Genomic DNA, 27583 nt, shown 5'->3' on the forward strand with positions numbered 1-27583 from the left:
GTTAAAAATAACCATGACTTTTCTAACACAGGCGTTCTGTAACATTGATGTCACGGACCTGCATTGCCAGTGAGCAAAGGTATGTACCTCCTCGTGAACACCTGTATGGGTATGCCTGTGTCTGTAGGGATGGTAGTTCTTTGGGAGGCAGTTAGAAGTTGGCGTGGCAAGTAAGGAAAAGATATATGGATGAACAACTTCTTTATTATAATTAGGAGCGACGTTTCGGTGTAGGTTCTAGCACCATTATCAAGAAAGTGTGACTTGATTGAAAATTGTGGGATAACCGCTGTGCTAGTCTGTGGTATACAGTACTCTTACTCTTAAACCAGCATATTGGATAATCGCTGTGCTTGTCTGTCGTATACAACACCCTTACTCTTAAACCATCGTATGGGATAACCGCTGTGCTTGTCTGTCGTATACAACACCCTTACTCTTTAACCATCGTATGGGATAACCGCTGTGCTAGTCTGTGGTATACAGTACCCTTACTCTTTAACCATCGTATGGGATAACCGCTGTGCTTGTCTGTGGTATACAGTACCCTTACTCTTTAACCATCGTATTGGATAACCGCTGTGTTTGTCTGTCGTATACAACACCCTTACTCTTAAACCATCGTATGGGATAACCGCTGTGCTAGTCTGTGGTATACAGTACCCTTACTCTTTAACCATCGTATGGGATAACCGCTGTTCTAGTCTGTGGTATACAGTACCCTTACTCTTTAACCATCGTATGGGATAACCGCTGTGCTAGTCTGTGGTATACAGTACCCGTACTCTTTAACCATCGTATGGGATAACCGCTGTGCTAGTCTGTGGTATACAGTACCCTTACTCTTTAACCATCGTATGGGATAACCGCTGTGCTAGTCTGCGGTATACAACACCCTTACTCTTTAATCATCGTATGGGATAACCGCTGTGCTAGTCTGTGGTATACAGTACCCTTACTCTTTAACCATCGTATGGGATAACCGCTGTTCTAGTCTGTGGTATACAGTACCCTTACTCTTTAACCATCGTATGGGATAACCGCTGTGCTTGTCTGTGGTATACAGTACCCTTACTCTTTAACCATCGTATGGGATAACCGCTGTGCTTGTCTGTGGTATACAACACCCTTACTCTTTAACCATCGTATGGGATAACCGCTGTGCTAGTCTGTGGTATACAGTACCCTTACTCTTTAACCATCGTATGGGATAACCGCTGTGCTTGTCTGTGGTATACAGTACCCTTACTCTTTAACCATCGTATGGGATAACCGCTGTGCTAGTCTGTGGTATACAGTACCCTTTCTCTTTAACCATCGTATGGGATAACCGCTGTTCTAGTCTGTGGTATACAGTACCCTTACTCTTTAACCATCGTATGGGATAACCGCTGTGCTAGTCTGTGGTATACAACACCCTTACTCTTTAACCATCGTATGGGATAACCGCTGTGCTTGTCTGTGGTATACAACACCCTTACTCTTTAACCATCGTATGGGATAACCGCTGTTCTAGTCTGTGGTATACAACACCCTTACTCTTTAACCATCGTATGGGATAACCGCTGTGCTAGTCTGTGGTATACAACACCCTTACTCTTTAACCATCGTATGGGATAACCGCTGAGCTAGTCTGTGGTATACAACACCCTTACTCTTTAACCATCGTATGGGATAACCGCTGTGCTAGTCTGTGGTATACAACACCCTTACTCTTTAACCATCGTATGGGATAACCGCTGTGCTAGTCTGTGGTATACAACACCCTTACTCTTTAACCATCGTATGGGATAATCGCTGTGCTAGTCTGTAATACACAGCAAGATGTTGCTTATCCATATATATCTTATCCTTACTCTTTAATTATGGAAGTATTGTGATACGGTTTCTGATGAGGCAAGTTAGTTCAGGTAGAGAGATCGATAGAGCTAGACATACAGGTTGTCTAAAAGCTAGTACAATTGCTCTGACAGAGATACCGATGTCGTGACCGTGTGTTGGAAGACGCCTTCTGATGAGGCAAGTTAGTTCAGGCAGAGAGATCGATAGAGCTAGACATACAGGTTGTCTAAAAGCTAGTACAATTGCTCTGACAGAGATACCGATGTCGTGACCGTGTGTTGGAAGACGCCTTCTGATGAGGCAAGTTAGTTCAGGCAGAGACATCGATAGAGCTAGACATACAGGTTGTCTAAAAGCTAGTTCAATTGCTCTGACAGAGATACCGATGTCGTGACCGTGTGTTGGAAGACGCCAGATAAAGCCGTCTTTCATTATGCTGTCTAAACGAGCTCAGTTGACGTCTGAACAGCAGGCCGTTTTGTGAATATTTTCTTATTCAACGGGCAAACTGGTTCTATGCTCATTGTGTCTACCAACCATATATATATAGAAGAGTAAACGAGCTCCCTTGTAATACCAGTTTTATTAAACGAGTTTCATAAAATTGGTTTTACACGGGAGCGAGTTTAGTATTGTATTTATTACTTGCCATTTATAACGTTTTTAGAATTATACCGTTGACTTGTGGGTACATAAGCACGCGTTTTGATATTGCACAATGTTTTGGTTGGTTGGTTGGTTGTTTTACGCCTCACTCAGCAATATTCCAGCTATATGACGGCGGTCTGTAAATAATAGAGTCTGAACCAGACAATCCAGTGATTGATATCATGAGCATCGATCCACGCATTGGGAACGATGACATGCATCAACCAAGTCAGCCTGCCTGACCACCCGATCCCGTTAGTCGCCTTTTACGACAAGCATAGTCGCCTTTTACGGCAAGCATGGGTTTGTTGAAGACCTATTCTACCCCGCATCTTCACGGGTCTGACTCGTTGATATTTTTTATATCAACAGACTTGTGGGTTAGCTTCTCTATATATCCTGTAGGATTCGATACTTCAGAAGATACAGACCGGCTCATTTACCGTACCCCACTACTTTAGTATTGTCGCGCCCCAAGGTTAATTTTGACACTTTTTGCTTGTTTTTGTCAGGGCGACTATGCAACAAGACGACAACGCGACAATGACACTTCTGGATTCCATACTTCAGTATTATACTAGTGTGATGAAGATACAGACCGACTAACTTACCGTACCCGACTAGTTTACTACTTTAGTACGTACCCCACTAGTTTTCTACTTTAGTACGTACCCCACTAGTTTACTACTTTAGTACGTACCCCACTTGTTTACTACTTCAGTACGTACCCCACTAGTTTACTACTTTAGTACGTACCCCACTAGTTTACTACTTTAGTACGTACCCCACTAGTTTACTACTTTAGTACGTACCACACTAGTTTACAACTTTAGTACGTACCACACTAGTTTACTACTTTAGTACGTACCCCACTTGTTTACTACTTTAGTACGTACCCCACTAGTTTACTACTTTAGTACGTACCACACTAGTTTACAACTTTAGTACGTACCACACTAGTTTACTACTTTAGTACAACGAACTGTACTATCGAACAGGCGAACCAGGGACTGTGGAGATTCAAAGGTAAATAAAAGAGAGAAAGCACTTTGTCAATATTCATCAGAAATCTCTGCCAAAAGCAAAGGCGATTGTGCGATTCCGACTATACCGTGAGCATATGTTTATGAATCGGACAGGGGTGGTCGGGTAGCCTAGTGGTTAAAGCGTTCGCTCGTCACGCCGAAGACCCGGGTTCGATTCCCGACATGGGTACAATGTATGAAGGCCATTTCTGGTGTACCCCGCCGTGATATTGCTGGACTATTGCTTAAAGCGGCGTAAAACCATACTCACTCAGTCACTCATGAATCGGGCAGGCATATATTTTATTTGTACAGAAAAATACAACACATATAGTATCAGATAATGCGAGAGCCACTCAGTAAGAGGCATGAAAGGCTTATTACATATTACACATGATAAAGGGTATCTATACACACCACACAAAACACAAGTGTAAAGTATATGGAGAGAGATAGGTGCGTAACTCCCATACTTAGACACAGGCTTACGACAGTTGAAGCCCTAAGATCGCTTTGTGCAACGGGCCCCATTCTGTCAATCTACAATTACATGAAAATTCAAACTCGGTATACTATATTTTTAGCCGGGAGTTTATTTAGTATACATTTGCCTTCTTAGAGTCTCATTCGAATTAATTCTCTGAAGTAGACGTGCGGATTGGTCGTGTATGGTGTGTGTCAGGTTGCAGCAATGGTACACCGTGTGTGTGCCGGTATTTCAGTAAAGGCCTTGAGTCCCGCTAGTTCACACCCAACAAAGGCATAGCGAGGGAGGTATAGTCATTACACAGGTGAGTATATCGCTACTTCACACCCAGCACAGGGAGGGGAGATATAGTCATTATACAGGTGAGTGTATTGCTAGTTCACACCCAGCACAGGGGGGGGGGATATAGTCATTACACAGGTGAGTGTATCGCTAGTTCACACCCAGCACAGTGAGGGGAGATAGAGTCATTACACAGGTGAGTGTATCGCTCTTCACACCTAGCACAGTGAGGAGAGATAGAGTCATTACACAGGTGAGTGTATCGCTAGTTCACACCCAGCACAGTGAGGGGAGATAGAGTCATTACAAAGGTGAGTATATCGCTTGTTCACACCCAGCACAGTGATGGGAGATAGAGTCATTACACAGGTGAGTGTATCGCTAGTTCACACCCAGCACAGTGAGGGGAGATAGAGTCATTACACAGGTGAGTGTATCGCTAGTTCACACCCAGCACAGTGAGGGGAGATAGAGTCATTACACAGGTGAGTGTATCGCTTGTTCACACCCAGCACAGTGAGGGGAGATAGAGTCATTACACAGGTGAGTGTATCGCTAGTTCACACCCAGCACAGTCAGGGGAGATAGAGTCATTACACAGGTGAGTGTATCGCTAGTTCACACCCAGCACAGTGAGGGGAGATAGAGTCATTACACAGGTGAGTGTATCGCTAGTTCACACCCAGCACAGTGAGGAGAGATAGAGTCATTACACAGGTGAGTGTATCGCTAGTTCACACCTAGCACAGTGAGGGGAGATATAGTCATTACACAGGTGAGTGTATCGCTCTTCACACACAGCACAGTGAGGGGAGATAGAGTCATTACACAGGTGAGTGTATCGCTCTTCACACCTAGCACAGTGAGGGGAGATATAGTCATTATACAGGTGAGTTTATCGCTAGTTCACACCCAGCACAGGGAGGGGAGATAGAGTCATTACACAGGTGAGTGTATCGCTAGTTCACAACCAGCACAGGGAGGGAGATATATATTACACAGGTGAGCGTATCGCTAGTTCACACCAAGCATAGGGAGTGAGATAGAGTCATTACACGGGTGAGCGTATCGCTAGTTCACACCAAGCATAGGGAGTGAGATAGAGTCATTACACAGGTGAGTGTATCGCTAGTTGACACCCAGCACAGGGAGGGGAGATAGAGTCATTACACAGGTGAGAGTATCGCTAGTTCACACCCAGCACAGGGAGGGGAGATAGAGTTATTACACAGGTGAGTGTATCGCTAGTTCACAACCAGCACAGTCAGGGGAGATAGAGTCATTACACAGGTGAGTGTATCGCTAGTTCACACCCAGCACAGTGTAGGAGATAGAGTCATTAAACAGTTAAGCGTATCGCTAGTTCACACCCAGCACAGGGAGGGAGATATATATTACACAGGTAAGCGTATCGCTAGTTCACACCCAGCACAGTGATGGGAGATAGAGTCATTACACAGTTAAGCGTATCGCTAGTTCACACCCAGCACAGGGAGGGAGATATATATTACACAGGTAAGCGTATCGCTAGTTCACACCCAGCACAGTGATGGGAGATAGAGTCATTAAACAGTTAAGCGTATCGCTAGTTCACACCCAGCACAGGGAGGGAGATATATATTACACAGGTAAGCGTATCGCTAGTTCACACCCAGCACAGGGAGGGAGATATATATTACACAGGTAAGCGTATCGCTAGTTCACACCCAGCACAGGGAGGGAGATAGATATTACACAGGTAAGCGTATCGCTAGTTCACACCCAGCACAGGGAGGGAGATAGATATTACACAGGTAAGCGTATCGCTAGTTCACACCCAGCACAGGGAGGGAGATATATATTACACAGGTAAGCGTATCGCTAGTTCAGACCCAGCACAGGGAGGGAGATATATATTACACAGGTAAGCGTATCGCTAGTTCACACCCAGCACAGGGAGGGAGATAGATATTACACAGGTAAGCGTATCGCTAGTTCACACCCAGCACAGGGAGGGAGATAGATATTACACAGGTAAGCGTGTCGCTAGTTCACACCTAGCACAGGGAGGGAGATAGATATTACACAGGTAAGCGTATCGCTAGTTCACACCCAGCACAGGGAGGGAGATAGATATTACACAGGTAAGCGTATCGCTAGTTCACACCCAGCACAGGGAGGGAGATATATATTACACAGGTAAGCGTATCGCTAGTTCACATCCAGCACAGGGAGGGAGATAGATATTACACAGGTAAGCGTATCGCTAGTTCACACCCAGCACAGGGAGGGAGATAGATATTACACAGGTAAGCGTATCGCTAGTTCACCCCAAGCATAGGGAGGGAGATGGAGTCATGACACAGGTAAGCGTATCGCTGGTTCACACCCAGCACAGTGAGGGGAGATAGATTCATTACACAGGTGTGTGTCTTGATATCCATACGTCTGTCATATTCGTGGTGTCGGAAAATTGTGAAATAGTTTTGCCTGTGAATAATATTTTTATGGTGCATTTTCATAGTTTCGAAACGGTGACAGTATTTATGTCAGTCCACGTATTCTATTAGGTCCTCTGGAGGAAAGAGAGTTATTGTTTCATGTACCTACTAACACAATCAGAACAATGGTGCAATATACGTGGACAGCAAACACCTTTAAATGTTCTGTCCGTCAATCTTCACCTACATAAGGATGTCGTTATACCCTTAAACTGCAAGATAGCTACTGTGCCTAGAACTCCAGTGCGTTTTCATGTCAGTTATGTACACACAGAGAAGATTATTGATGAAAAAAACCCAGGTCACATTATCAAATTAGGGCAGTTTTTTGTGAAACTTCAGCCGAATTAAAATGAGAGAATGAAAACGAAAAGCCGCGAAAAAAAATCAAAATAGAAAGAAAAAATTAAATTTTAAATTTATTTTAAAATATTTAAATTTTAATAAACAGTGAAGTTTCTGTCGCTATGAAAAAAAACATTTTAAATTCTATATTCAAAATGTCAAAAACAACGAAATATGAAGGATCGCCGGTAGAAAGGGTAATTTGTAATTGGAAGTTTTTTTTGAAAGTACCTGTTCCATTCGGCAACCCAATATAATGTTAACAGGCTTGTTCCTGTTTGAGACAGCCGTGCGGTAACACTATACAAGGATTGACACTACCCACTTTGACGGAGTGTTGGCCTCTCCCTAGATAGTTCATGGTTGTAGTAACTTAACCGCATGACCCATGGCATTATGTGCTGGCACACTCCAATGATATTCCACCTGCCACTTGAATGTACCAGCACAGGAAAAAGCAAACAGGTGATACAGTTATGTAAATATGGGCTATGATATTCCTTGCCACGGTATCCTAAATAATCAGATTGCGAGGGTCGTGTTGCCTCAGTTGGATGAGATTATCTTGACCGAAATTCTTCTTTTTGAAAGGTACCTATTGTATAGTGCCCCCAGCACGTCGTCCTGTTATTACAACAGGGATATTTCGGTCATGTAGCAACCAGTGATAAGTTGTAACGTTGCATGTGTTCAGACTTGGCGTTAGAAAAACAACTAAAACGGGCACTGGAGCTCACCTTTATTCAATGATGTAAAACTTCATTCAGGTGCTACATCATGGACTTCGCCTAGAGTCACACCACCCAACACGGTGATATGAAACGTGAGTGAGTGAGTATGGTTTTACGCCGCTTTTAGCAATGGTCCAGCAATATCACGGCGGGGGACACCAGAAATGGGCTTCACACATTGTACCCATGTCGGGAATCGAACCCGGGTTTTCGGCGTGACGAGCGAATGCTTTATCCACTGGGCTAGCCGACCGCCCCGGCCCTATGAAACGTGGAAACAGCTTGGATAGTTCTCTGAACAGTTTCTGATACATTTATACTTTTGGATATTTTATCAGAGAGGTAGAGAGATCAAGTGGAGGCTTGAAACCAGCGTGAAACCAAACCTGTTTTACTCATGTTGCTGTCTGGTTTCACTTACTTCAATACTTACTTCAATACTTACTTCAATACTTACTTCAATACTTACTTCAATACTTCAATACTTCACCTATGTGTAATCAGATCATTAATACATGTACATCAAGCAAAATAGAACATAAGATACATACTGTAAAAAAGCGACGTTTCAGCATATATCCTTGCTTGACCACGGTATAAGGATCCATACCGAAACATCACTTTTTACAGTATTAAAGAAGTTGTTATCCATAAATTTGTGCCTACCTTGTCATCCGTCAACTTCTAAGTAATGCCTATCAAACAATTTAAAATAGAACATTACAATAAAGTGACCTCACTGATAAGGTATATTAAAAAAAGCATGCGTTTTTATGTGGGGTATGTTGCGATTCCAGTCATTAAAGAACGTTGTTAAAGCTGGGTTTAAATAATTAAAGAACATTATTTGCATTTTTGTATATGGAATATTTCATGCATTAATGCACGGATGGCCCAGTAGTCATTGGTGTCCTTTGGGCATGCCAGAAACCCAGGATCGTGGGTTCGAATCCCGTTTCGCACGATTATGTTTTTAGGTTTGTCAGCACCATACCCGTGTTCGTGGGTTTCCCTGAAGTGGTAAACGTCTAAGACTTGCATCACTTCGGGCTCTGCTCCCACATTAAGCTGCCAAGCATTGATATAATAGGAATACCCAATATATATTTTATGTATAAAAAATATATAAATATGCAGGGCGACTGTTTTCACTATGTAAGCAATTACTTTTACACTAAGCACATTTAAGACAAAATTAAATATGCAACTCTCTTAGAAAATTGAAGCATTATCAATATGGAAAGTCAATATCTTGATGCAGAAATTCTGCTTATTGACACGTGATAACGTTCAATGGTGTGGATAACTGTTGGTCACGGTCTGAACCTTTGGAAAACAAACCTGTCGACAGAATGATAACGCGTTGTCGTTTTAAAGACACAACTACATCTGTCCGACATTAAAAACCAGTTCATGCTAGTGTCTGCTGTTGAGCCTCAAACATAGAAAGTGGCTTGGGTTTTTTATGTTTCGATTAACGTTATGTAGCCAACATGTATGACACTGTGGATGTTAGCGTACATTGTAGCCGACATGTATGACACTGTGGATGTTACTGTACATTGTAGCCAACATGTATGACACTGTGGATGTTAGCGTACATTGTAGCCAACATGTATGACACTGTGTATGTTACCGTACATTGTAGCCGACATGTATGACACTGTGGATGTTAGCGTACATTGTAGCCGACATGTATGACACTGTGGATGTTACTGTACATTGTAGCCAACATGTATGACACTGTGGATGTTAGCGTACATTGTAGCCAACATGTATGACACTGTGGATGTCAGTGTACATTGTAGCCAACATGTATGACACTGTGGATGTTAGTGTACATTGTAGCCAACATGTATGACACTGTGGATGTCAGTGTACATTGTAGCCAACATGTATGACACTGTGGATGTTACTGTACATTGTAGCCGACATGTATGACACTGTGGATGTTACTGTACATTGTAGCCAACATGTATGACACTGTGGATGTTAGCGTACATTGTAGCCAACATGTATGACACTGTGGATGTTAGCGTACATTGTAGCCAACATGCATGATGATACTGTGGATGTTAGCGTACATTGTAGCCAACATGTATGATGACACTGTGGATGTTAATTCTACCAGGATGACGGCGAGGAAGTGGACGTTCCATGCGCTGCCCTTAACCGTAGCAGTCTTATTTATGTTGAACCCGTCAGCAGGGACCGTCGAGGATATTCATGCATGTGACAGGTAAACTGGTTACTACTACAACTACTACTTCAACTACTACTACTACTACTACTACTACTACTACTACTACTACTACTTCTACTACTACTACTACTACTTCTACTACTACTACTACTACTACTACTTCTTCTTCTTCTTCTACTACTACTACTACTACTACAACAACAACTACTTCTACTACTATTACTACTACTACTTCTACTACTACTACTACTACTTCTACTATACTACTACAACTACAACTACTACTTCTACTACTACTACAACTACTTCTACTACTACTACTACTACTACTACTACAACAACAACTACTTCTACTACTACTACTACTACTACTTCTACTATACTACTACAACTACAACTACTACAGCTACTACTACTACTACTATACTACTTCTTCTACTACAACTACTACTACAGCTACTACTACAGCTACTACTACTACTACTACTTCTTCTTCTTCTTCTACTACTACTACTACTACTACAACAACAACTACTTCTACTACTATTACTACTACTACTTCTACTACTACTACTACTACTTCTACTATACTACTACAACTACAACTACTACTTCTACTACTACTACTACTACAACTACTTCTACTACTACTACTACTACTACTACTACAACAACAACTACTTCTACTACTACTACTACTACTACTTCTACTATACTACTACAACTACAACTACTACAGCTACTACTACTACTACTATACTACTTCTTCTACTACTACAACTACTACAGCTACTACTACAGCTACTACTACTACTACTTCTTCTTCTTCTACTACTACTACTTCTACTACTATTACTACTACTTCTTCTTCTTCTACTTCTACTACTACTACTACTATACTACTTCTTCTACTACTACTACTACAGCTACTACTACTACTACTACTACTACTTCTTCTTCTTCTACTACTACTACTACTACTACTTCTACTACTACTACTACTACTACTACTACTACTACTTCTTCTACTACTACTACTACTACTACTACTACAACAACAACTACTTCTACTACTACTACTTCTACTTCTACTATACTACTACAACTACAACTACTACAGCTACTACTACTACTATACTACTTCTTCTACTACTACTACTACTACTACAAGAACTACTTCTACTACTACTACTACTACTTCTAGTATACTACTACAACTACAACTACTACAGCTACTACTACTACTGCTATACTACTTCTTCTTCTACTACTACTACAGCTACTACTTCTACTACTGCTATACTACTACAACTACTACTACCACAACTACTACTACTACTACTACTGCTAATACTACTATACTACTACTTCTTCTAGTACTACTACTACTCCTTCTACTACACCTACTCAACTACTACTACCACTACTGTAGAAACTGGTGACCCACTACAATTGCTTGTCTTGCAGTGGCATCCACTGCCATGAACACCTCTCTGTAGACACTGGTGACTCACTACTATTGCTTGTCTTGCAGTGGCATCCACTGCCATGAACACCTCTCTGTAGACACTGGTGACCCACTACTATTGCTTGTCTTGCAGTCGCATCCACTGCCATGAACACCTCTCTGTAGACACTGGTGATCCACTACTATTACTTGTCTTGCAGTGGCATCCACTGCCATGGACGACATTCTGTAGACACTGGTGACCCACTCCTATTGCTTGTCTTGCAGTCGCATCCACTGCCATGGACGACATTCTGTAGACACTGGTGACCCACTACTATTGCTTGTCTTGCAGTCGCATCCACTGCCATGAACATCCCTCTGTAGACACTGGTGACCCACTCCTATTGCTTGTCTTGCAGTGGCATCCACTGCCATGAACACCTCTCTGTAGACACTGGTGACCCACTACTATTGCTTGTCTTGCAATCGCATCTACTGCCATGGACGACATTCTGTAGATTGACACTGGTGACTCACTGCTGTTGCTTGTCTTGCAGTGGCATCTACTGCCAGGGCCCCCTGCTGGACAAAATCCAGATGGCCGGGATCTACGAAGACTCCAAGACATTTGTGGATATGAACCTGAAAGACGATCCAGGTATAATGAGTGAGTGGATGCTGGGTGAGCGAGTGTAAGGGGTATGGTCTTGAGAGGGTATTTGAGTGAGGGGTGGTTAGAGTATACTGATACACAAACAACAAAGTCAGTCTCATCAACCGTTCACTCGTTGGAACCTTAAGTGAATGAGGACATGTTTCCTTTACACTTTCAGTAATACTCCAGCTTTATCTCATCGGCTTGTAACACCCTGCTGGACAAACACTTGCTTGACTGCAATCGTATCACTATTATCTCCCCACGGGATCAGTATATCTATTATCTCCCTACAGGTCCATTATAAATATTATCTCCCCACAAGTTCAGTAAAGAGATTATCTCCCCACAGGTTCACTATATCTATTATCTCCCCACAGTTTCAGTATATATATTATCTCCCCACAGGTTCAGTATATATGTTATCTCCCTACAGGTTCAGTACATAGATTATCTCCCAACCGGTTCAGTACATAGATTATCTCCCAACAGGTTCAGTACATAGATTATCTCCCTACAGGTTCAGTAAATATATTATCTCCCTACAGGTTCAGTATATATATTATCTCTCCACACGTCCAATATATGTATTATCTCCCCACAGGTTCAGTATATATATTATCTCCCAACAGGTTCAGTATATATATTATCTCCCCACAGGTTCAAGGTTCAATATATGTATATTTTCTCCCGACAGGTTCAGTATATATATCTTATCTCCCAATCAGTTCAGTATATATATGTATTATCTCCCAACCGGTTCAGTATATATATTATCTCCCCACAGGTACAGTATATATGTTATCTTCCAGCCGATTCAACACGGCAGTTATCACACTACCAATTCAATGTAACTATTATCTCCCTACCGATACGTCACTCTTACAACCATAGTTCTTCTTCTAGACACAGTCTTGCGAGCTTTCGACGCAATGCAGACAAATAACGGCAGCCAGATCCAAGGTTTTCTAGATCAATACTTCGAAGGTCCGGGGACAGAGTTCGAGGAGTGGACACCCGGGGACTATGTCGAAAAGTAGGTTACAATATGATCATGTCTGGAAGAAGGTGACAATGTGACTCTGTCTGGAAGTAGGTGACAATGTGACGATGTCTGGAAGTAGGTGACAATGTGACCATGTCTGGAAGTAGGTGACAATGTGACCATGTCTGGAAGTAGGTGACAATGTGACCATGTCTGGAAGTAGGTGACATTGTGACCATGTCTGGAAGTAGGTGACAATGTGACCATGTCTGGAAGTAGGTGACAATGTGACTATGTCTGGAAGAAGGTGACAATGTGACCATGTCTGGAAGTAGGTGACAATGTGACCATGTCTAGAAGTAGGTGACAGTGTGACCATGTCTGGAAGTAGGTGACAATGTGACCATGTCTGGAAGTAGGTGACAATGTGACCATGTCTGGAAGTAGGTGACAATGTGACCATGTCTGGAAGTAGGGGACAATGTGACCCAGTCTGGAAGTAGGTGACAATGTGACCATGTCTGGAAGTAGGTGACAATGTGACGATGTCTGGAAGTAGGTGACAATATGACCATGTCTGGAAGTACGTGACAATGTGACCATGTCGAGAAGTAGGTGACAATGTGACCATGTCTGGAAGTAGGTGACAATGTGACCATGTCTGGAAGAAGGTGACAATGTGACCATGTCTGGAAGTAGGTGACAATGTGACCATGTCTGGAAGTAGGTGACAATGTGACCATGTCTGGAAGTAGGTGACAATGTGACCATGTCGAGAAGTAGGTTACAATGTGACCATGTCTGGAAGAAGGTGACAATGTGACCATGTCTGGAAGTAGGTGACAATGTGACCATGTCTGGAAGTAGGTGACAATGTGACCCTGTCTAAAAAGAAGGTGACAATGTGACCCTGTCTGGAAGTAGGTAAAAATGTGACTATGTCTGGAAGTAGGTGACAATGTCACTATGTCGAGAAGTAGGTGACAGCGTGACAATGCCTTGAAGTAGGTGACAATGTGACCATGTCTGGAAGTAGGTGACAATTTGACCATGTCGAGAAGTAGGTGACAATGTGACCATGTCTGGAAGTAGGGGACAGTGTGACCATGTCGAGAAGTAGGTGACAATGTGACCATGTCGAGAAGTAGGTGACGATGTGACCCTGTCTGGAAGTAGGTGACAATGTGACCATGTCTGGAAGTAGATGACAATATGACCATGTCTGGAAGTAGGTGACAATGTGACCATGTCTGGAAGTAGGTGACAATTTGACAATGTCTGGAAGTAGGTGACAATGTGACTATGTCGAGAAGTAGGTGACAATATGACCATGTCGAGAAGTAGGTGACAATGTGACCATGTCCGGAAGTAGGGGACAATGTGACCATGTCTGGAAGTAGGTGACAATATGACCATGTCTGGAAGTAGGTGACAATGTGACCATGTCGAGAAGTAGGTGACAATGTGACCATGTCTGGAAGTAGGTGACAATGTGACCATGTCTGGAAGTAGGTGACAATGTGACCATGTCGAGAAGTAGGTGACAGTGTGACCATATCTGGAAATAGGTGACAATGTGACCATGTCTGGAAGTAGGTGACAATGTGACCATATCTGGAAGTAGGTGACAATGTAACAATGCCTTGAAGTAGGTGACAATGTGACCATGTCGAGAAGTAGGTGACAATGTGACCATGTCTGGAAGTAGGTGACAATGTGACAATGTCGAGAAGTAGGTGACAATGTGACCATATCTGGAAGTAGGTGACAATGTGACCATGTCGAGAAGTAGGTGACAATGTGACCATATCTGGAAGTAGGTGACAATGTGACCATGTCTGGAAGTAGGTGACAATGTGACCATGCCTGGAAGTAGGTGACAATGTGACCATATCTGGAAGTAGGGGACAATGTGACCATGTCTGGAAGTAGGTGACAATGTGACCATGCCTGGAAGTAGGTGACAATGTGACAATGTCTAGAAGTAGGTGACAATGTGACCATGTCTGGAAGTAGGTGACAATGTGACTGTGTGGAGTAGTAGGTGACTATGCGACCAAGTTGTCATTTCGATATGTGGGAGATGCCTTAATTTTTTTCCAGAAGAAGAAGATGTTTCCTTGTTATATACTGATGGCTTTGTGGGAGCATGCACCGTGAGTATTGGCACAGTGGTTCAACATGTTGCAACTCACAACACAGTTGCTGTCATGGTCTGCTGGTCGAGGGTTCGAATCAAGTTCGAACCGACTATGATCCTACAGTTTTGTCGGGGCGGTCGGGTAGCCTAGTGGTTAAAGCTTTCGCTCGTCACGCCGAAGACCCGGGTTCGATTCCCACCATGGGTACAATGTGTGAAGCCCATTTCTGGTGTCTCCCGTCGTGATATTGCTGGAATATTGCTAAAAGCGGCTTAAAACAAATACTCACCCTACAGTTTTGTCAGCAACTTGCCCGACTGGGCCATGCCAGCTACCACGCGTAGACATAATAACTGAAATACTGCTGACAGAGGCTTAAATCCATCTCTTCTCCTTCTTCATCATGGCCAGAGTGACCGGAGGATGCAGATGAAGACAGATGAGAGATATAAGGAGAATCTAGTCAAGTATAAGCATCAATACACTATGCGATATTGACATACCGTAAACTACGGTTATGACGAACTCAAAGGGACCACTAATTTTAGTTCGTTATATCCGTAGTTCTTTATGAACATATATGCATCATACATACAGCAAATGGCTTGGACTAATAAACCAGTTCGTTACAACCGCCAGCTCGCTATAAACGTGTTCGTTATAAACGTAGTTAACTATATATTCCTATGTCCACTCACTAGCCCATCGTTCCTCGGAGATGTGAAAGACGTCAACCTGAAGCAGTTCGGCAAGTCTCTGTGTGGAATCTGGGAGCAATTGGGAAGGAAGGTAGTGTCCCTTACAGTATTCCATACACAATACTCACTTGTGTATTGGATACTGTCAGGGAAATTCTCCCGATATCGCATTCTCGCACTTTTGGCATATTTAGCCCGTTTCCAAAGGCAGAGATGGCGAGAATGCGAGATCGTGAGAATGTCCCTTACAGTATTCCATACTTGTGATTCGTCATTTTTAGAACCTCTGTCAACGTCAGCAATTCGGATCTGTAATTTATTTTACGTAAATATCCATAATATTTTAAAAGACATCTTTATATGTGTTGACTGCTACATAACATAATATGTTCCTTCTTTGATTTAGAGGTGAGGTGAAATGGGGTTTGACGTCGCGTCCAAGATTAATGCACTTATAGAGCGACGTGCATGTACGTGTGTGTGTTTGTGTGGCTGCTTGTACTAGTCCGGACTGATGCCGATTTATAGTGCTAGCTCACTGAGATACCATGCCGCTGTTTAACATGAATACTCCACTCAGACACAGTATACTGACTCCGAGCCGACCAGTCCTTGTTTTAGCCCCTTAATGCCGAGCGCCAGACAGGGTAACAACAAGTACCATCTTTTAACGTCTTCTGGTATGACGCGGTCGGGGATCAAACCCCGGACCTTCCGCCCTCCGGGCGGACGCTCTACCACTAGACCACGGAGGCGGGTTTTTTTATTTAGAAGTTGGAGTAGTAAGTAAGGATAGGATTTATGGATGATACTTGCTTGATAACGGTGTTAGAACATACACCGAAACGTGGCTCTTAATTGTAGTAAAGAAGAGTTCATCCATAAATCCTATCCTTACTTAGTACTGGGATATTTTTCGCCGATATGAGAACACGTCCTGGTAATCCTTTGGACCACGCCCTTAAGGTGTCCTCCTTGTGACGCTGCAGATAAAGAATGACGTCAGAGATCACCAGGACCGTTACTCTCTACTGTACGTGGAGAATCCCTTCATCGTCCCTGGCGGCCGCTTCAGAGAGACATACTACTGGTGAGACGGAGACATTGTGTGTGTGTGTGTGTGTGTGTGTGTGTGTGTGTGTGTGAGTGAGAGAGAGAGAGAGAGAGAGAGAGAGAGAGAGAGTGTGTGTGTGTGTGTGAGAGAGAGAGAGAGAGAGTGTGTGTGTGTGAGAGAGAGAGAGAGAGTGTGTGTGTGAGAGAGAGAGTGTGTGTGAGAGAGTGAGAGTGTGTGTGTGTGAGAGTGCGTGTGTGTGTGTGAGTGCGTGTGTGTGTTTGTATGTGGGGTGTGTGTGTGAGTTTGTGTGTGTGTGTGTGTGAGTGTGTGTGTGCATGTATGTGTATGTGTGTGTGAGTGTGTGTGTGTGTGCATGTACGCGCGCTCGTGTATGTGTTTGTGTGTATGCTTGTGTTTGTGTGTATGTGTATATGTGTGTGTATGTGTATGTATGTGTGAGTATGTGTGTGTATGTGTATGTATGTGTATGTATAAGTTTGTGTGCGCATAATTATTTATGTGTGTGTATGTGAGCGCATGTGGGTATATGTATGTGTATGTATGTGTGTATGTATGTCTGTGTATACGTATGTGGTTGTGTGTGTGTGTGGTTGTGTGTGTGTGGTTGTGTGTGTGGTTGTGTGTGTGGTTGTGTGTGTGTGTGTGTGTGTGTGTGTGTGTGTGTGTGTGTGTGTGTGTGTGTGTGTGTGTGATCTGAGTCTCTTTTGGGAGACGAACAACAAATGTAAGATGGTAATCTATATATATATAAAATCAAAAAAAAAAATCAAATCAAAATCAAAAACATCCTGTGACGGCGCTATGTTGTGTTGTCAGGGACTCGCTGTGGGTAGTACACGGACTTCTCCGCTGTGAAATGACTCAGACAGTCAGAGGCATGTTGGAAAACTTCTTCTTCATCATTGACAGGTAGGGAAGGGCATGTTCATCATGTACACGCAACTGATCCGGATCATCATCACCGTCATTCTATTTAACAGATAAAAATAAAGAGGGTTTTAATGATCCTGGCACAGTCAGGCTGGTTTGGCTCATCATCAGCATAGGGCCCTTGCCCCCTTTACACGCAGCCCAGACAGCGAATGGGATCTCACCAAATAAGCGCTACCAAGTCGAAGCCACCCAGAACTTTTCCAAGAATGTGAACACTCCCTAAAACTGAAACCTTCTGCATTACCCAGCATATATTGTTCCTGGCAGCAATCCCGGGTACTCTCCCAACGTCAGACAACAGATTGCCAAACCTAAGGCACCGAGAACAGTGGGGAGTCGGACAATTTGGTACTCGGGATACAAGCGTGACATTTCGTCAGCGTGGTCTGCATACTTGCCATTTTTGGCTGTTTCTTGTCAATAACATTATTGTCAAAAGGGACAGAGAATTCAATAATATAAATTATTCTATTGGATTTATGAAAAGGTCAATGTCAGCTTTGTAGGCCTGGATTGGTCTAAGGCTGTATATGTACGGGCCTATTCCAGCTAATTTTAAAATTATCATTTTCCATGACGCCCTCTACACATTCTTGATCGTAACATAGATGGACCTTTGAGTCTGGCGAAGTACGGTAATAAAGGATCGAGCCACGCCATCATGCCGCTTAAGATACTGTGTCTCATTAAATTCATTGCATATTCTACATTTCATGTTATCATTATCATAATCATTCAGTGTCAGTAAGCACCACAACTATTGCATTTGTTAAGGGTACTCTTTCATGTAAACTTGAAAGGAGACAAGAAATAACTTTCTGACCAATGGAAACGAATCCAGACATCTTCATCATTAAATACACAATGCCATTTAGAAAGTGGTCAAATGTAACATATGTTATATTTGGAATAACACCAGTTGTCGGACTTTCATTTTTGTTGAAGCCTCGGTGGCTGAGTGGGTTAGATCGCTGACTTTGTGTGCTGGCGATTAGGTGCCTCACTCTGGCTTGGGTTCGAATCCCGGACGGGACTCAACTCAAAAAAGTACTAGAATCTGTACTTTACTAAGAAAGTGTTATCCCAAATATAACATATGTTACATTTGACCACTTTCTAGATGGCATTGTGTATTCATAGCTTTCGGCCGTGGGAGCCGTGCCAATATACACTTGTCAGAGGGGTACTCTAAGTACATGATCTAGACTACCAGTTGTCGGACATTCATTTTTGTGGAAGCCTCGGTGGCTGAGTGGGTTAGATCGCTGACTTTGTGTGCTGGCGATTAGGTGCCTCACTCTGGCAGGTGTGGGTTCGAATCCCGGATGGGACTCAACTCAAAAAAGTACTAGAATCTGTACTTTACTAAGAAAGTGTTATCCCAAATATAACATATGTTACATTTGACCACTTTCTAAATGGCATTGTGTATTCATAGCTTTCGGCCATGGGAGCCGTGCCAATATACACTTGTCAGAGGGGTACTCAAAGTACATGATCTAGACTACCAGTTGTCGGACTTTCATTTTTGTGGAAGCCTCGGTGGCTGAGTGGGTTAGACCGCTGACTTTGTGTGCTGGCGATTAGGTGCCTCACTCTGGCAAGTGTGGGTTCGAATCCCGGACGGGACTCAACTCAAAAAAGTACTAGAATCTGTACTTTACTAAGAAAGTGTTATCCCAAATATAACATATGTTACATCTTCAACATTGACAGGTAAGGGCATGGTGAAGAATTTCTTAGTCATTGACAGTCAGGGGCCAATCCAAACCTAAACAAAAATATGGGGGGTTGCCTATGTTCCAGATATCCATTTAAAGCAATGCATAATATAAAACGTCACTGAAAGAGAATACCCAGTCCATATGCAATCCAAAACGTTTAAAGTGATTCTGGTTAAATCGCCACTCGACATTTTGCAAAAGCGGTCACTTGACAGATGGAAGGTTTGAAAATAACGTTCCAAGTTTTTTTCTACCAGTGAAGAGTGAACTTGTATGTTTACATTCCACAGATACGGGTTGATCCCCAACGGTTTCCGGGTGTACTATAAGAAGCGGTCTCAGCCGCCCCTGCTGGCGTGGATGGTAGAGAGCTACTACGACGTGAGCAAGGACATGGACGCCCTTGTACGAGCACTTGGTCCCTTGGAGATGGAGTACCAGTTCTGGATGACCAACAGGAACGTGGAGGTGCAGGTGGACGGGAGGAACCACACCTTGAACCAATATAGAACCATCACCAACACTCCCAGGTACACCGCCACGTATTGTATTTTGAGATTTCTTATGATTATGGAAGGGTTTTTTGTTGTACATGTTTACATTAAATTAAACATACACCATGCTCTTTCCCTTTTTGTCAGGCCCGAGTCTTACGCAGAGGACGTGAAAACAGCAGGGAACGTAACTGAAGGTAAGCAGGGGAGGCAACTGAAGGTAAGGAAGGGAGACAACTGAAGGTACGACTTGAGATAACTGAAGGTAAGCAGTGAAAACATCTGAAGGTAAGAGGGGAGACAACTGAAGGTGAGAAAGGGAGACAACTGAAGGTAAGAGGGGAGATAACTGAAGATATGCAGGAAGACAACTGAAGGTGAGAAGGGAAGACAACTGAAGGTGAGAAGGGGAGACAACTGAAGGTAAGCAGGAAGACAACTGAAGGGGAGAAGGGGAGACAACTGAAGGTAAGCAGGGTAGACAACTGAAGGTGAGCAGGGGAGACAACTGAAGGTAACCAGGGAAGACAACTGAAGGCGAGAAGGGGAGACAACTGAAGATAAGCAAGCTCGGAGTGGCATATCCGTATTTATAACTGTGGCATGGTTTCACAGTGGGCCGCCGTCTTTAGATGGAATATCGCTGAATCATGTTTAACGAAGCGTCCTAATTGTGTTTCAGAACAAGCGTCCAACATCTATTCGAACCTGGCATCTGCCGCTGAGAGTGGTTGGGATTTCAGTAGCCGTTGGTTCTCGCGTGAAGACGAGACTAACATGGGACTAAACACTACTGTTATCAAAGACATTATTCCTGTTGACCTCAACAGCATCCTGTGCAGGAATGAGAGACTCCTGGCACGCTTCTTCAACATAACAGGTAGATTGATGTAGATATACCATATATCCTCCATGACAGTTAGTACTTTGAATTCTAATTGGACCGCCGGCGGTATCGCTTCTTTGAAAGAAAATATTTATTTGAAAACACTTGACTGGCTGTGAAATTAAATATTGATTATACTAAAGAAATGCTGTGAATTGCAATCATTCTTGATGCACTGGTACGTCGTTGTTGAGAGTGCTTCCAACTCATGCAAGAAACAACTGGAGAGCATGTGCTAGCTACATAATTTACTGGTCAGGATGGTGATACAAATAGTGCGGCTGGGTCCGTATCCCTACGCCAGGAATGGTACTATGGAGTAGTGATGTGGTTACAATATAGTCCATATGTTACGTCCCCTTTGCTCTGTTAAGAAGCACACATGTTTTACTGCGTACCCGTTTACAGTCATTTTACAGTCACTCATTGAAATGTCTTGGAAATGAACCTCACTACCGGATCTAGTCATGTAGGTGGTTCGATGATACCCATTGTCTCATTGGTGTCTCTTGTCGGACAGGGGACTTCCGTGACCTGGCTACTTGTTTGGTTTGTTGTTTCACGCCGCACTCAGCAATGTTCCAGCTACATCACGTCGGTCTGTATAATCGAGTCTGGACCAGACAATCCAGTGATTGGTATCATGAGCATCGATACACGCAACTGGGATACGATAACATACATCAACCAAGTCGGCGAGCTTGACCACGCATAGTCGCATTTTACGGCAAGCATGGGTTGCTGAAGACCTATTTTAACCCGGATCTTCACGGGTCGTTGACTTGTGACTGGTCGGGGACTGGGATCTTCCTGGTTAAAGGGGACATGCCTTTGATGTAGGGAGTGCGTGTTATTCCGAGTTGTATTCGCAGGGGATAATCATGCTTAGATATTGAGTGATCCCAGTGCCACTGTATTCGCGGGGTGTTGTTGCACTTGGCTTGTTAGTACCTGGTAGTGGGATTCCTTCATCGTCCAGTTTCCTTGGGAACATGCGTCGGAATATACGTTGGGGTAGAGGTTTCCCTGGGCTCCTGTATCAACTGTCCCCTTGAGCGTTGCCAGTTGGTATGGTCGATCTTCAAGGCGGATGTTGACTGTCGCAATCCAAAATGATGGAATCAGTGTCTGGGTTTCCAAGGTTAGTGGTTTTAAAGCTGGCCCCTGGATCATTGTGGTCAGTGCTCAGTGCATTAAAGACTGTCCGCCATGAGAGTGTGATCTGCCCCTTCCTCTGTTTGATCGTCCTCTGTGTGTAACAACGGCCTCTACTCCGGTTTAAGCTTCTTCCTCTTCCCCAAAAGCCGGTTACAGTGGGGATGGTTTGTTCCTTTCCTCTGCAGTGAGTTTTATGCTTTTAGTCCTTCATCCCCAGTGAACAGACGTATGCGATCTACTTGTTCTTCTTCTTTGACATTCTTCAGTGAGAAATACAGTTCACATCTTTTCTTGAATAGCTTGAAGTCACTTTTTCCCCTTCAATATCTTCAAGTCTTGCTTGGAGAGGAATCAGGCTGGTTACAGGAAGTTTACTTCATGGGCGCCGCCATCTTGGCCAACACATGTGAGGGTATCACTTTACAGATGAGGCTTGCTTGGCACCATGGCAACCAGGGGTATCACTTTACAGATGAGGCTTGCCTGGCACCATGGCAACCAGGGGTATCACTTTACAGATGAGGCTCGCCTGGCACCATAGCTTCAACTTCACACATGCCGCTTTCCAATAGATACCAAAACTTTAAACCTAAGCCGGGGCACAAGATAAAGAAATAAGCAAAGTTTCTTTGTTTACATCGTGAAATATTCTAGATTCTAGGTTATTTACAGCAAGTGCCTTTCAGACAGAAACCCGACCAACAACGGCTAGGAGTGCGCATTGTGAAACTGTGAATTACCTAGTAAAATTAAACAATATCAAATTAATTTGACATTAATCTAGACTTCATGTAGACGTTATTGCTGTGCTATCTGTACACGGATAATACAGTTTCGCCATGTTCAGCAAGTGCTCTTTTATTTACAGCAAAGTCGCCATTGTTGGCAGACAACCCGATCGCGACCAACCACGGCTATGGGAGCGCATTGTGAAATAGTGCATTACCTCAACTTGACTTTTAAACTAGTGTTGTACCATCTGACCCCGGATATAATATAAATTGCAGTTTTATCAGTTTAAAATGTCAAGAAGCCTTAAAAAACAGGCTAGTAGTATATTCTTTTGTAACAAATGTTATACATTGGATAACATTTGTGACATTTGACCACTTTCTATATGGCACTAGGTGTTTATATTCTATTAACTTTTGAATGTTTAGTAACGAGACACTTCTTAGTCCATTCTATTCTACTCTTCATCTGTGCAGGTAATAACGTAAAATACCGGTACTATTCGGAGAGATATGAGCGGCGGAAGGATGCGATACAAGACGTGATGTGGAATCAGGAAAAAGGCGTGTGGCAGGATTACTACATTCCCAACAAATCCCTGCGGGACTATTTTTTCCCGTCCAACATATTTCCTATGTATGCTGGTTGCTATGGCAACACCGATGCAGAGCGTGAGGGGATGGAGGAGAAGGTCGTGAGTTATCTTGAGGTAAACTATTGGTATCTTTAAAATTCCGCAATACTGTTAAGGGTTTCTTGTCTTCTCGTATTAAGTGCGTCAGATTCTCTACATTACATGTGACTGTGCTTGTCGTATAGGCGACTAACGGGATCGGGTGGCAGGCTCGCTGACTTGGTTGATGCATGTCATCGATCCCAATTATGATGTCAATCACTGGATTGTCTGGTCCAGACTTGATTATTTAAAGACCGCCGTCACATAATAATGCTGAGTGCGGCGTTTAACAAACAAACAAACAAACACACATATTTGGTTCCCTATGATGTCATTCAAGCCTTTTACGACTAGTTTTGATTGCTGAAGATTAATTCTAACCCTAATCTTCACCGGTCGATTATTTTAAGAATGACATCATATTATATGATAAAGAGAGCATCAGATGCGTCGCCAAAGTATCGCTTAATGCAATTGGTATTTCTGACATATGATATTTATGTACGGAAATACTCGAGGGTAATAATCTGTATCTATATTTTCAGAAACAAAACGTGCTAGGTTATGAAGGAGGCGTCCCCACTTCCTTGTCAAACACTGGCCAACAGTGGGATCTGCCCAATGCATGGCCGCCATTACAACACGTGATCATTGCATCATTAGCTGAAGGCAGACGTAGCCAATCAAAAGCCTTGGCAGCACAACTCGCCCAGAGCTGGGTGTACACTAACTATCTAGGCTGGAAAAATACCAACCACATGTTTGAGAAGGTATGCATATTTTAGTCATAGAAATAATACAACTTGTCCTTGATCACAGAGATACACTTTGGAAAAACAAGAAGCCATCATTGTATTGTTTGCCCTAATACATGTGTTCTGGGGCGGGCGGGTAGCCTAGTGGTTAAAGCGTTCGCTCGTCACGCCGAAGACCCGGCTTCGATTTCCGACATGGGTACAATGTGTGAAGCCCATTTCTGGTGTCCCCCGCCGTGATATTGCTGGAATATTGCTAAAAGCGGCGTAAAACCATACTCACTCACATGTGTTCTGTCGAGCCGCGGTGACGAACTATTAACTGCTACATCCCCCTTTGAACAGACATCATAGAATATTGTGACAGGTGTGTGGGTAGTGACATTGTCCTATCAAGAGGGGTGGCGCCTTTGTGGTGTAGTGGATAGAGTGTCGGCCCGGAGCGGGTAACGTTGGTGGTTCGATCCTCGGTCGCGCCATGTTAAAGGATGGTACTGCTTGTTACCCTGCCTGGCGCATTAAAGGGATTGAAAAAAGGACTGGTCGGCTCGGAGTATGCTGTGTCTGAGTGATATATCAGTGGGATAGCACTTTAGAATGAGCATTAGTCCGGACTAACACACAAACAGACAGACAGACACACAGACAGACATACACACACACACACACACGCACACGCACGCACACACACGCGCGCACACCCCCAACCCCCCCACACACCGACACACACACGCACGCACGCACGCACGCACACCCACCCACGCACGCACGCACGCACTCACGCACACACACGCGCGCACCCCCCCCCCCCCCCCCCACACACACACACAGACCGACATACGCACGCACACACACACACACACACACACACACACACACACACACACACACACACACACACACACACACACACACACACACACACACACACACACACACACACACACACACACACACCAACGCACGCACGTACGCACGCACACACACACGTGCACAGACACCTTTGAGGTATGGTGATATAGTTCAAGTAATAAAACACTGTACTTTCTCTGCAGTACGACGTGAACAACGTCGGGAGACGTGGAGGCGGCGGTGAATACGACATTCAGGTAGGCGCAAAGAACATGTGTTGTATGACATTTGTCAGACAAAATGTCCAAATTCTTCTTAAAAGACTGGTGGTCACCTCTGTCGGTGTTGGGTTAATAATGATGTCGGATTTAATTTAATGTAGCTTATTCCGAGTTTGTTCGTTTGTTGTTGAACTCAGTATTATTCCACCTATATAATAGAGACCTGACAATCAAGTGAATGACACGATGAGAATTGTTCACCCGATCCCTTTAGTCGCTGAGACCTTCCCTTCTATCGATGAATCGAACCCGGGTCCTCGGCGTCCTCGCTTTAAACACTAGGCCACCCGACCGCCCCCCCCCCCCCCCCCCCCCCCACACACACACACACACACACCATCACCGCAAAAAAAAGGAAAAAAAGGTATATCCAAAAGAAGCGTTAGGGTAGAATATTTAGATTTTGGAGAATTTTGAATTTTATATTTTGCCGCAGGTGGAGAGACGAAGGGAGGATGGGAGTGGTGTGATTTGTTTTTTTATTATGTTTTTTGTGTGCGTGTGAGCTATTATTAGTTTTAATAAGGTTGATGCCTAAGACTTTAATATTTGTGTAATATTTAAGGTGAGTGAGTGAGTGAGTATGGTTTTACGCCGCTTTTAGCAATATTCCAGCAATATCATGGCGGGGGACACCAGAAATGGGCTTCACACAATGTACCCATGTCGGGAATCGAACCCCTAGTCTTCGGCGTGACAAGCGAACGCTTTAACCTAGGCTACCCGACCGCCCCGTATTATTTAAGGAGTGTTTGTAATGTTAGGTGTGTGTTGATGTCTTTTCTGTCTCTGGACAAAGGCTTATATGACTCGGACTAGGTATATATAAACAACAGTAATTAATGGTTGGTTGGTTGGTTTGTTGTTTTACACCGCACTTAGCAATATTCCAGCTATATGACGGCGGTCTGTAAATAATCGAGTCTGGACCAGACAATCCAGTGATTGACATCATGAGCATCGATCCACGCAATTAGTATCGATGACATGCTTCAACCATGTCAGCGAGCCGACCACTCGATCCCGTTAGTCGCCTTTTACGGCAAGTATGGGTTGCTGAAGACCTATTCTACCCCGGATCTTCACCGGCCCAGTTATTAATGAGAAGTGGCTGCTGCATAGCTTGATCAGGTTGGCTGGCAGTGATGTACAATACAACGGGGTCATGGTGATTAGGAATGGGGGTTTGTCTCTTATCATTAATGGCAATGAAGTGATTCCAGACATGGACATGGTAAATAGCCTTTGTAATAAAATATTCCGTCAGACACAAATTGTCATGACAAGGTCGCTATGACAGTGTAACACATGGTTGTGTTTCTAATTATGTTTGTTGAGTACGTGTATATATTTCGTATCATCCTTCCTTTCTCTAGACTGGCTTCGGATGGACAAATGGTGTCGTGCTGGACCTACTCAGTCGCCATGGAGACATCTTGACAACGGATAAGACGACATCTGACGCGCCAGGATATAGGCCGTCCATGTTTACTTGTGTTTACGTATTGGTCCACGTGATGCACGTGTTGTTTTACTACTGAGGACGACAGGGCGTTCCAGTTTCAATATAACCAGAGTTATAATCAGTGATCTTGTATAGATTTCAATTTCAAAGCAGCTTTACACACAGCCCCCTCTCCGGAGTAGATTCATATGAACCCGAAGAACTCCTTCATCGTCTCCTTAATCATAGAGACCGCCTCCGTGGTCTAGTGGTAGAGCGTCCGCCCGGAGAGCGAAAGGTCCGGGGTTCGATCCCCGGCCGCGTCATACAAAAAGACGTTAAAAGATGGTATTTGTTGTTACCCTGTCGCTCGGAAAAAAGGGGCTAAAACAAGGACTGGTCGGCTCGGAGTCAGTATACTGTGTCAGAGTGGGGTATTCATGTTAAACTGCTGCATGGTATCTCAGTGAGCTAGCACTATAAATCGGCATCAGTCCGGACTAGTACAAGCAGCCACACACACACACGTGCATGCACGTCGCTATATAAGTGCAATAATCTTGGACGCGACGTTAAACCCCATTTCACCTCACCTCACCTT

The 27583-nt window shown here is 43.6% G+C and overlaps 1 protein-coding gene across 13 annotated transcripts; it reads left to right on the forward strand.

Annotated features, from left to right (window-relative positions):
- LOC124148383 (trehalase-like) lies at window positions 1-27293 on the forward strand. Of its 13 annotated transcripts, none has more exons than XM_048398093.1 (14): window positions 1-79; window positions 9972-10079; window positions 12051-12151; window positions 13055-13184; window positions 15976-16063; window positions 16962-17062; window positions 17864-17956; window positions 19995-20234; window positions 20346-20395; window positions 20881-21078; window positions 23451-23683; window positions 24196-24420; window positions 25461-25514; window positions 26915-27292. In XM_048398093.1, exons 1-14 carry the CDS (start codon window positions 48-50, stop codon window positions 27077-27079), a joined length of 1818 nt encoding a protein of 605 aa, XP_048254050.1. In that variant the 5' UTR covers window positions 1-47; the 3' UTR covers window positions 27080-27292. The 13 variants fall into 13 exon arrangements, with proteins under 13 accessions (XP_048254050.1, XP_048254059.1, XP_048254055.1 ...); XM_048398102.1 differs by lacking the exon at window positions 1-79 and adding an exon at window positions 82-166; XM_048398098.1 differs by lacking the exon at window positions 1-79 and adding an exon at window positions 3003-3126.
- The last annotated feature ends 290 nt before the right edge of the window (window positions 27294-27583 follow it).

This window comes from Haliotis rufescens, unplaced genomic scaffold (assembly GCF_023055435.1).
Source record: "Haliotis rufescens isolate VD_foot unplaced genomic scaffold, xgHalRufe1.0.p SCAF_18, whole genome shotgun sequence".
Classification (NCBI taxonomy): Eukaryota; Metazoa; Mollusca; class Gastropoda; order Lepetellida; family Haliotidae; genus Haliotis; species Haliotis rufescens.

What these genes read in the sequence shown, in the direction of transcription:
- LOC124148383 (XM_048398092.1), top strand. Translation starts at nt 8,532, where the DNA reads ATGCCTATCAAACAATTTAAAATAGAACATTACAATAAAGTGACCTCA. An exon ending in TTCAGAGAGACATACTACTG is followed by an intron (nt 17,063 to 17,863) that starts GTGAGACGGAGA and finishes TTGTGTTGTCAG; the next exon opens with GGACTCGCTGTGGGTAGTAC. An exon ending in TTCTTCTTCATCATTGACAG is followed by an intron (nt 17,957 to 19,994) that starts GTAGGGAAGGGC and finishes TACATTCCACAG; the next exon opens with ATACGGGTTGATCCCCAACG.